At 44.7% G+C, this 12,104-nt stretch overlaps 1 protein-coding gene across 3 annotated transcripts in view; it reads left to right on the forward strand.

The window, feature by feature from the left end:
• The first annotated feature begins 7,381 nt into the window (after positions 1 to 7,381).
• Positions 7,382 to 12,104, forward strand: part of LOC108631391 (segmentation polarity homeobox protein engrailed) — a 66,482-nt gene continuing 61,759 nt past the window's right edge. For all 3 annotated transcript variants that reach the window (XM_026818828.1, XM_026818829.1, XM_026818830.1), the window contains exon 1: positions 7,382 to 9,717. In XM_026818828.1, coding sequence (XP_026674629.1) covers positions 8,343 to 9,717 — 1,375 coding nt within the window. In that variant the 5' untranslated portion in view covers positions 7,382 to 8,342. The remainder of the gene's footprint in view (positions 9,718 to 12,104) is intronic.

Below are 12,104 nucleotides of genomic sequence, written 5' to 3' on the forward strand. Positions count from 1 at the left end.
AAACCAGCGTGACGAAAGGGAGCTCTACCTGGTCGATTTTGAAAAATTCGTCGCGTTCCCAGGGCCACAATGGCCACGGCACGGAACGAATTGTGTTTTCCAAACAGGGTATCCTTCATCGTGATGCTTCGACGCGCTCAAAGATCGCCGCAAATGGCTCACGATCCACGGTGAAAAGTGAAAATCTACGCAATATCTCATCCGCAAAATGGATCCTGGGTCCCTCCATTTATCGCTCGATCCTCCCCCGATAACGAAAGAAAAATACGATAGTTCGTTTCAGGGCGAAGCAATGTATTATCGACGCCCTGCACTTTTCTTCGACGACACGACAAGACGAAACGTTCCCGAGTGCTTTTTGGATAGAGATAATTAATAAAGCCGTGGGTCTGTGAAATGTCTATGATTTTTCTGTGTGGCCCACGTTAATTTAACAAATGACTACACGACTCTTCCGTTTAGGTTTAACATTTTCTAGAAGAATTTTCCATCACCGTTTATCGACACAAGTGAGACTACTTATTTCTGTGTTAGTACCTCATAGAATTCTCCTGGTTAAAGGGTAATGACACCGGTCGATTTAGTAGCAAGCCAGAAGGGCGATCGGGCAATACAACACAGTAACGAACTGTCTCTTGTCGGCGAGCACGCGGCAATTAATCAAGCCGCAATAAATTAATTGCGGCTCGGGCAGAAATTAATTGCCACCCCGACAATAATTATGGCTAACGCAGAAATAATTATCGTGTGCTACGGCATAACGCGTTGATCACTCAGCGAGACGATAATTCGCTCGTAATTCGATATGTAAGTATATCTCGATCGAACCCCTATCCTTGGAACCGTGTTTAATTTCAGTAAAGAACCGCGATTAATAAATTAATAAATCGACGATACAAATCAGACGCTTGCAACGTTACAACGAATTAATGCATATACACCGAAGAAGGGTCACGCGAAATATCAGATTGCCTGCTACCGTTTTGCGCAATTTTATTACCCCGTTGAATATCGCTTATCGATTGGAACAGTAATTACATCGGGATCATACACCTTGCTCGAAGACGTCGTCATTTGAGAGTAATTCTCCACTGAGCGTTTTACTGCTCCGCTCCATCGCGAGACACTCGCATTAATTGTCGGGAGAATTTTTATTCGCTCGTATTTCGTGCGGTATTAAAAACACGCGTGGGTCGAAGCGCAAAACGCAGTTGAGAAAACAGAGTGAAAGTATTCCCAGGGAATGTTAAGTATCGATCGATCAATGAAAGAAAATGTGATCGAATTTTGATTACGATTACAAGTTAATGATAATATTTCTTACAATTCTTGAATCTTCTCTTCGCTTAAAGTCTTGCTAAGTAATTAAAGGAATTTAAAGGAAGCTGTGCCCTATGAGTCAATGTTTCAATCTTTTTTGATTTCGCACGTGTCTCTGAATGTGCAATTTCTGGATGGGTCCATAGATGTACAAAATGACGTATCTAACAGTGTTATGTAAAGTTAGGTAAGTTTAGGTAATGCCACAGCTTACTTTAAATATGCACGACTCGCGCAAGTAGCAGGTTCTGCTTTTTGTACACCAATCAGAAACAATCATGGAAATCGGAAATCACTGTGAACAAACGTGATCGAATCATTCCTGTTTCGAAAGTAGCAGTTCTAGCCATCACTAGTTGGGACGCATCGTTGCATAAGATCGCAGCAGAGGGAGCAGTAGGTATTAAAATGAATTAGTAAATATTCTTTATCAAAAGCAATCGAGTTATCATTGCGATACCAAGAGATTCTTATTAGATAATTTAAGAATTCACAAATTCCTTGAAAATATCTGTTGAATATCTGAGAATATACATTATTTTCCTGTTATACTGAACTTGTTGGACTTCAAAAAAGAAGGTTCTTAATTCGACATGATGAATGTCTTGATAACTGCTGAACCGATTTCCATTAAACTTGTTGGCTTATCATAGTTCAAGTTAGATAATGAAAGTTTTCTATCGATGCCTTTTTAGTTTGTAACATTTTCTTCTATTTTGGGTTGGTCGTTTCTAGAGTTGGTTTTATTTTTCACTAATAAAATAAACTTGTTATAAGAAGTCGTCGAACACAAGAAAGTGGAAGATTAATTTATTCAGTAACACGATTAGAATCTGCGCAGTACACACATATAACTTTCCAATTATCCAGGCACGCAATCGAGCTTCTACAATTACTCGGTCCTTTCGATCCGCTCTTAATCCTGTTACGAAACGAGTCGCAGGATTACTTTTCATTACTTCACGAACGACTCTGTACTCGTCCTCGAATACGGTATCATCGCGTATCAAGTATCTCGCAGGCTAGCGGTCGAACCACTGCGCACGTATTTACGTGTACGTGTACACTTAATAAAATAGAGGTGTGGAGTTCCGCGATAGCGGCTCGCGGAAGTTATGCCCGGCCGGAATCGCCGTTAAGTCGTGGCAATGTTTCCTGAATTATTGCCGACCGAGGACTGCAAATAACACAGCGATCCACTCTGTTTCCCGATTCCCCGCACTACCAATCCACGCCACGATCATTTCCGACCCTTATCGAATTGGTTGCATTTCATCAGCGATCATTTAATAAGTAAAAGTGTAATTAAATGCGAGCCTGATAATCCGGTTTCATTCTTCAGCTTCTGTATATTCATTATAATTCACTTTGAATTGTACCATTGCGTTTAAAAATAGAGAAAAAATGATGATACATGGCACCCTTCATTTCTTGTCGACCCTCGAAAACTTTTTCACTGCCTTTCGCGCGTTTACTTTTAATTAAATCATTTTATTAACCAACCGATTCCCGGTTGTGATCTATAAACGAGATTACTGATCCGATAGAGGGAGTATAAACGAGGTGGTCGTCAGATAAAATCTGATGAATGCTCCTCGTCGATTTCCTCTGTGACGTATCTGTGAGTATAACTCAAGGACTCTCGCGTGATTTCGCATGATTATCGCGGACAGGGATAATGAGAGTGTCCCCGGAGAAAAATGTGATCAAGGATCCGAGAATTCGGTTCCACGTTGAAGTCGTGGCAAAACGTTTCAGAAAAAATTGGCGATATAAAATCTTTCAGCTAATTGGAGATAATTTAATGTAAGATATTTCAAAGTTTCGCTGATAATATTCCAAAAAAAGGATAGTCTGGTACACTTCATACTCTCATTTCGTTGAAACCTCCACTACAGTCTTTTGCATAATAATTATCTTTCGCTTGCTTATTTTCTTGGCGCGAAACAAGGGAGCCAAGGATAACGAGTATACAGGGGCGATTTTACGAAACAAAAATGCTGAAAACTGCGTGGCTAGAAAAATAGGGAAGAGTCAATAGAGGAGTCGTTTCTTGTCGTTGTTCGTACGAGCAGTCGGTTATCAAAAGCAAATTGGCACCTTCTTTTTCATGCTAATATGCACGATGGCTCGATGCTTGAGAAATCGATCCGCGAACGAGGTATGGTCCCTAACGTCTCGGTCAATCAAAACGATAGCATCTTAATGAGAAAGAAATCAACTGAGTAATCGCGAAAATGATACCGTCGGGTGAGCCTCAAACGCGAGCCACGTGTTAATAATACGGATTTCGTGGAAAATTGAGGTACTACTATTTGAAATTCTCAAGAAACATTTTTTGTCAATGACTGACCAACAGTGATGGGTTTTCGATTCATGTCATCAGTTTTCTACTTAGCTCGTAGAAAACCTGCAGAACACATCGCCCACGCCTCAGTCGAGCAGATCAAGTCCGACCACGTCATTAACGTCGAAAACCATACTTTCGACGTTAATGAATAATAATCAGACGCAATCCATACGACTGAGGCACAAACGATGCATTCCACAGATTTTCTACAATTGAGTCGAGAACCCATCATTGCTGCCCAACCATTGCATTGTTGCAAACACGGATAGTACTACAATTTCATACATTCTTGTACCGGTAAATATCGTGTACACTCATATAGAATCATCAGTGGTAAAAAATGAATGGCGTATAAGCGCGAGTGCACGATCCTGTTATTTGTTATTAATCAATGTTAATCAGCATCCTGCGGGACGGTAGGAGGAACTTGATCTATGACTCGACGACAGCTTTATTAATCAACGATTGCTGATGTCAGTCCAATTTCAATTACCACGGAATATCATTATGGCTCCGGTGTCGTGAGGAGATATTGCGCTCGAAGATTGATACGCTTGCAGAATGCTTACTTTGATTACAACTAGACGATTCATCTTGGAGTTTATCAATTGTTCGAGTAAAGCGAGAGTAGATTGTCTAAACATTCACACACTTATTTCTATACCTTTAATTCAGATAAATGACAATTTCCAATGAAACAAGGCATAAAATGTTGGACACTATCCCGATAGGATTCGATCGGATTAGCATAGATTTCTGTGTTTTTCCGTAGGTAAAGGGTCACCGTGTAAACCAGGAATTACTCGGTAGTAAATTCTACCTGTACGAAGTATGAATGAATGGGGTAAGAAAAGGGGAAGGCGCGAACCAATATCGCAACTCGTGCAGGGAACGGCTCTTAATGAGCGACTTCCTAAAGCGTCAAACTCGTCCCCGCGACTATCGCCGCAACCATAACTTTATTAAACAGTAATAAAAAAAGGGCAGCGAGTACAAATGAATGCTTTTAATTGGCGTCGACGTTAGATTGCGTTAACCAAGTTTGCTGCGCGTCTTGCATAATAATTATTTAAACGCCATCGGTTTATGAATAAACGAACGAGGTGAAAGTTACCATGTGCCAGGAGTATGGATAGATCTCTATCGATCATCGTGGTTTCTCTCCTTGATAATCTCCTCAACCGGTCGATGGGGAGGCAATCTATGGAAATTGGTCCCGATGCTCGGCGAGAGGAAGTTACATGTCAGGGATCGATGTTGACGCACTTTAACTTCACCTGGACGATTTAGGAGCCGACGTTATTTTTCTCTGTCTATCTCTCTCTCTCTCTCTCTCTCTCTCTCTTCTTCTTGCCTTCACCGCCTCCTATCCGCTGAAAGATCGGCACATAATGAGGCTTAACGATCGCCCTAAGAGTACGTTGACGCGCACCCGGGCTCCTCACGAAGCCGACGAAAAATGAATACGTGATTCACGGCGCGCATGCACGCCACTGTTCTCCATCGCCGAAGAAAAACCGGCGCAGGGTGAATCGATATTCGAGGAGCTAACTTCTCACCGTAGTCTCGGACACGTTCGTTAAATTTCATTCCAAAGTTTATTCGAGTCCTGCGAATCGAGGTTATCGAAAAGATTAGATAGAAATTCAAGCTTTTATCCCTAGTAGAAATACATATCTTCGGGTGACACCAGTTACTGGCCAGTAACTGGTTAGTAATTTCTAGACACAATTTTATAATCGACGACCAAGTTCCGGTCATTGATAAGTGAATAATGCTGTTTACTGAATCTTTAAGTACTGTTCCTACTCGGGATTTTTTCTCATGATACGCAAAGAGCCGTAAGGAATGATGTTGAATTTCTTCGACAGTCGGTGAACGAATTTTATAATATACAGACTAGACCGTGGAGCAATATTCCAGAGTTAGTCTAACGAGAGAATAATAAAGTATTTATACGGTGTTGGAATTATAAAAAAGAACCTTAGAGGTTTTCTAAATGAGACCCAATTTATAAAAAGGGGAAGTAATAAAACTTTAGTTTAAGGTTCACTCTGAGGCGCTCTGGTCATTATTCAATGAGATTATACCAATATTTAATAAAAAATCGTAGTTACTACGCTTTGAATTTTAGGCAATTTTATATTAAAGAGAAATTCTTCTGTGTAAAATAAGAACCAAACCTGGAACGAACCTTAAAACGCATTTTATCTTGATTCTCTGAGAAATGAAGACGTAGAATCGAATGGCGTAAACTCATAGTTTACACTATTTTTGTTTGCTTATCGATGAAACGGAGAAAAATTTACCGACAAATGTTAGAAAAGTCATGTGACTCTTAAAGAACCGCTGGTCAAACAATCGTACGCTCGTTAGTTGGATGGAATGAGAAATTTGTTTACCGTAAGTCCAGTTTAATCTGAATTACACGGTAATTGGATCGCGCGAATGAATTTAAAATTTAAACGAATGGAATTCAACTACAACGTTCCTCGATTGCATCCGAATAAATATGCATGAGAGGTGATGAGTAATCGGTTCTCGAAAAAATGTTCGGTCCACGCTCGATTAATAAATGCACGTGTTCGAAGACATTAGTATCCAGTTCCGTATACAACTCACCGACTATAGATGAAATTGGATAGATAGAGGCTTTACGATGTCCCGAACGTGTATTCTGTATTACTGTGATAGCCGCGATCAAAGGATTGGTGCTCGCTACAAAATTGATTTATCCAGTTACCGGAAACGATCCTAGGCCACGGAACGGCGTTCGAGGGATAGATAAATAGGAAAATCTAGACTCACCTACACTCATGCGGCGAAGAAAATGAGGAGAAGCAAACGGATCGAATTAGCGTGAACAAACTCTGTTTGTTCCCGAGTGGAAAGCGACGGCGAATCTCGAGCCAAGAAAAATAGACGGGAGAAGAAAGCCGGGGTAGGTAAGGAGAAGCTAAACGCGGCGTGGTAGGGCTAAGAGCTAGATCACCTAAGAGCAGATAGAGGAATCAGAAAGAACAGGCGGAACGCGGTAGAGACAGAGGGAGACGCGTATGAACGGGATATAAAACGAGAGGGTGAAAACGGGGTGAGCGAGATGCTCGGCAAGTGGAGAGGGACAATCTGGAAACCTGACGCGATAATGCCTGGAGGGGATAAATCGAGCACTAGCAGGAAGAAGACGAACACGGCCGACTAAAAAGGACAACCGAACAGGGGCAGCGTACTGGATCACTGGACGAGCAGATAGATAGAGGAACCAGAAGTAAAACGGAGAACGCGCCTCGTCCTGGTGCGACGAAGAGGAGGTTTCGCCGAGGAGTGAGGGTACGAGTAAACACGAAGACGGTGGAGGCTCGCGCGGACGCGAGTGGGGACGAATAACCCATCGTACGCAAAGGTGAGACCGAGACGAACGTGCGAAGGTGCGCGAGTGAAAGTGGGAACGAGGAACTGGTCCCGTAGAGGGGAAACCGGCTGCGCGGATTGCCTATCAGCGGTTCCTTTCGTGGAAGTGGTGGAAAGCTGGGCGGCCACCGGTTCCCGATTTCTCGTGGCAGCCGACAGATGTCGAGTGGTCGCGCCCCTAGACGGGGTCTTCACCCCTGCAGAGGTCACCTCAGGGGCGTAGCGGACGTTGTAACGACGCCCAGGAACGCCCATCGTCGACCCTCCCGCCGCTTCCTCGCCGCAGACGCTTCACGGCAACCAACTGGACAACCAGCCCGGCCTGGATCCACAGCGTCGCACAACGGTTCCGTTGAAACCCGCGTCTGCCAGCGCCGTGCACCGACTCCACGCTTCCACAGGATCGTCATCCGGAGCATCGTATTCTCTTCGTCTCTCTTCCGGGTCTCTGTTCCATCCGAACCGTTGCCCGGCGTTCTCGTCTCGGTTCCATGCTCGCCGTCTTTCCGTTCGGTGCGTGTTGATCCCTGTGCTCGACACCATCCGTGTACCCGGTTACCGTTCGAGGTTGGAGGGATCATCCGGCGAAAGAGAAACGCGAAAGTGAGAGTGCGATGGATTATGGATGGGTCGGGAAGATTTCGAGGCGGTATAATTGGTTGGTAATCACCGGCAGCTTCGGTGAGAACTATATCGTTCGTAATCGGTTGGACTATTGGCTGGAGTAATGATCCGGCATCTCGAGTGGACTGGTTCTTAGTGTTGTTACCATCGCAGAGACGGTTCTTCCGGGAAGATGAGAGATAAATTCGATAATCGTCGCGACAGTCCATCATGAACTGGGCTGAACAGTGTCCGTCGGAAAGAAACTGGGGAAGAATAGCTAGTGTTCGATAAATGACATAGTAAACTGTGCGGATATATTAGCGAGGGTAGTGCGCACCGTCGAAAGAATTTGTCATACTATGTTACTAACGTGTCTGGAATTCGTTGTTCATCACACACTGGCAGCTACCAATGATCGGACAGATGCCCTGGTCAAAAATGATGATCCCTCCAGGCAACGTGCAGCGAACGGAATCCGTTAGGTAGGTACACTAAACGGTCCCAAAACTCGTCCGGTCATCAACAACGAGTATCTCTAACAGTCGTCATGGGAAGATTAAAGTAGAATAAGCTTTAACTCCTATCGTGCCGGTAAACTGGACGACAGAGTACGGGAAGCAGTTCAGCTGACTAAAAAAAGAATATTTAGAAAAACATGTCTAACACGCCACCGGAATCGTCCACCGGTTTAGATTCGAACGATCTCCCCGAGATCAGACAGAATCACTTGTCGACGCGGCTCGACTCTGAGGACTCCGAGAAACGAGATCAGATACGAGGAAGTGACGGGAACAACGTGGACAGCGATTGCGAGAGCGACACCAGCGAGGTGCTGAGCGTCGGTAGCGAACCGACGCCCACCAGCGTCGTCGGGATCCATGGCTGCGGTTCGGTCAGATACGACCAGGAGTCGGCGAGCAGCCGCGGCGACTTCCGGGACGAGGATAACACGAGAACGTCGGCGACACCATCGCCTTCGAGTTCGGCGAGCTGCAACGATGGATTCTACCAACGAACTTCTAACCATATCTCCGCGCCGAGTCCCCCGGCTTATAGTCAACCGCCGTCATCGCCTGCTCCATCCTCGGTCAGGTCACCGGCTTCTTCCTCGGCCACTGCCTCGTCCCCCGGCCGTCCCGAGGGTATCCAGGACGTTATAGTGCCCAGGTATCAGTCCACTCATCCGCCACACTTGTTACCGCGATATTCGTCGAGGGAAACCGAAATTCCCGACTATCCGGCCCGCGTTCAACACAGCCTGAGCCACGAGATTGTTTACCCTACCGTGGAGAGGCTACATAGAACCCCTATCAGCGTTCCTCTAGTGACCAGACTGTCGTTATCACCGCCGTCGGCCATGACAGTTACCGGTTTGCAAGCTACTACCCCGGTCCTCCACCCCACAGTTTGCAGGGACCTTAGGGAAACGGCTTCGCTGATGCCGCATCCCGGTCAGCATCTGCATCACACGAATAGTCACGTTCACCTTCATCAAACGTCCCAAGTGCAACACGTACCGGCGAACTCGGTGCATCAGCATCGATTGTCGGTTAGCAAGATTCTACAGCGGGAACCCGGTAGTCCTGCATCTCCCGGGGCGAGGGAAGAGAACGGGAGAACCATGCCTGGCGCTAACAGTGTTCAAAACAACGGTGTTAACAACAACCACCACAACAATCATAACAACAACATGCAACATCAGCCGAGTTTAAAGTTCAGTATAGACAACATATTGAAGGCGGACTTCGGCAGGAGGATCACCGATCCGATCTCGTTGAAAAAGTCGCGTCCGAAAAAAGTCAGCTCGAGACCTATCGACTTGACCAAGGACTTCCTAGAATCGGTATCGGAGAGTTCGGAGAAGAGTAATTCGGAAACGAGCTCGGCGACGAACAACGCGTCACCCGGCGTCGCGACGGCCGGGAATCCAACGTCGAACGCGTCCGGACCACCTGCGACCGAAGCCGGGAAACAGTTGCCGTGGCCAGCCTGGGTCTACTGCACCAGATACTCGGACCGACCTTCCTCCGGTGAGTTCCGTTCGCTTCATGTCGTTCCGCTGTGTACGTGACCGTGGTCTTTCCTACTAATGACAGTCATTAACGCTTATAGATGGTAGATACGCCGGGTAATCTATCGCTATACGGTTTTTACACCATGTAAAAATTTCAAACAGGTGCTGATATGCAACTTCGTTAACTCGGCTGGTTAACAAAGAATTCTTATAAAGAGGCAACGTCGTAATCTTTATAACTTATGAAAGTCAAAATAGTCTCACGTCGGTTGCGCAACTCGAATCGATACGAAGAACCGCGTCGATCGTTCCACACGGTTCGTAGATAAATTTCCACCGAACATCGGAATAATTGTTGCGCACGGCGAAAGGTCAGTTTAATATAATCAACCAAAGGTATTTCCTGCATACTCGGTCGTGATCTCCGTTGGATTTATTCCTCCCTCCCCCCCGTAACGCTCGCGGAGGTATAATGATTTTTGTCCAGGAGGGATTAGACTCGTGGATACACTGTTCGCTGTTAGCGAGCGATTGCCCAATAACGGAATTTCTCATTAGAACAGTTTAATGGCCGAAAGTTCATCAGCTCATAAATTTAAACGGTACAAAGGAATTATATTTCGTTGCTTAAAAAAGTCGTTATGCAAGCGAATGGTTTCTTACGGATTAACGCTCTGTCACGATTCCAACAATTTTATTTAGATTATCAACAATCAGGCCTTTTTGTTAGCAACGGTTAACTAATTATCTCGCGAGTAAAAACGTGCTCGAGACGATATCGCAGGTATAAATAAAACTCGTCGGTAACGTTCATCGAATCCGATTCACGTCCGAGATAGAGAGGAGCGCCCGATTTTAATTGAGATATTAATAATTCATCGAACCACGAAACACGGAAAATAAAATTCATTATAGTCCCACGCTGTAACAGTCTCGTAACTCTCTCGTTATTACATCACTCGGATTGATTAAGACGTTCGATCCACGCGTTAACTTAATTATCGGTGAATACTGGCCGGCTCGTACGAATTCGTGTAAAAATGAACGATTCCGTTCGATCGATTTCTATCCCGGAATATTCAGCGAGTTTTTGTTCATCAGTTTTAAACTGAAAATCCCTCTACGGCTTTGGTTTTCGCGACACGCTAATTAGAGATTTATACTGTCGCCTCTCGGCGGAATTGTTTCCACCGGTTTCACGAGCAGATGGATGACCCTTTGAAACGACACAGGAAAACGTGTAATTACTTTACTCGCCGACCGAGTGCCAGCTTGATGAATGGTAGAAAACGTTTCTTCGTGTCACTCATATCTGATATACGCTCATTGTCAGGAAACAATTGTTAAGCACTCGGGAGAAATAAGCTGCTCTCTGCCCCATAAATCAACCGCGATATGCAACCCGACTATTTCTCGGCCGCCCGGTTCGCTACTTACGCGTACAACAATTTCCTATAGGTCATTCAGTTGTCGTATTCTTATGCAAACCATCGGTAAATAATCGCACCCTATTAGATCGGTTCTCTGTTTTCGTACCACGACTACACGGCACTGATCGCGCGGCATTCTCCTCGCGGGTGTCCCTCTTTACACCCGAACCACGCACCACGTGTACGCCGCGGATGCGTGTTCGTTGAAAATTATTACTGCCCGCGCTCGATCGCATTGTGTTAGAAAAAAATCCGCGGATAACGCGACTGGTTTGCCGTCGCCTCGCCACCCTATTGTATTTTAATACACGGTCCTGTGCCGTGTCGGGACATGGCTAATGGGAATGCTACGAATTTCTCACGGTCATTCTTTCTCTCATCGATGAACGCATGTAGCTACTTGGCATCTTTCTATTCGAAAGCTACTAGTTATTAGATGCTTCCCACCAGGTAAGCTGCGGATTTTTATATAAAATGAAACATTTATGGTATCAATTAAAAAAAATGCGTTTTAAGTAGCAATTTATTTTATTATTTATCTGCTTGAAACATTCTGTCTAATCCTTTCCCATTACATGTACAATTTGTATATTTTATATGAATATGTAAAATCCGCAGTCTACTACAAATCATTAGATTTTGTAAAACATTCTTACATTGGGACAATATTATATGAAATAATGTACTATATTTAAACGTCTGCTCAGAGATTAATGCAGTCTGTTTGTCGAATGAAGTCGTGCCCTCGCAGAACACACAAAAGTACTAAATTCTCGATTAATAACGAATAGTTTTATTCGGGCCGGTTGCGTGAACGCCTCGCTTTGGACAAACGACAATATTGGATCACGTTCCTATTATGTCTTTACAGCGCGTAATTTCGCGACGGACAGATAAATAGTCCGTTGAAACGGCCACGATAAAGCTTAATCACTGTTATTGCACCGGTCGTGCGGCTTGATATCGCACACCG

This window comes from Ceratina calcarata, unplaced genomic scaffold (assembly GCF_001652005.2).
Source record: "Ceratina calcarata isolate Rehan_Ccalc_2016 unplaced genomic scaffold, ASM165200v1 scaffold9, whole genome shotgun sequence".
NCBI classification, from domain to species: Eukaryota; Metazoa; Arthropoda; class Insecta; order Hymenoptera; family Apidae; genus Ceratina; species Ceratina calcarata.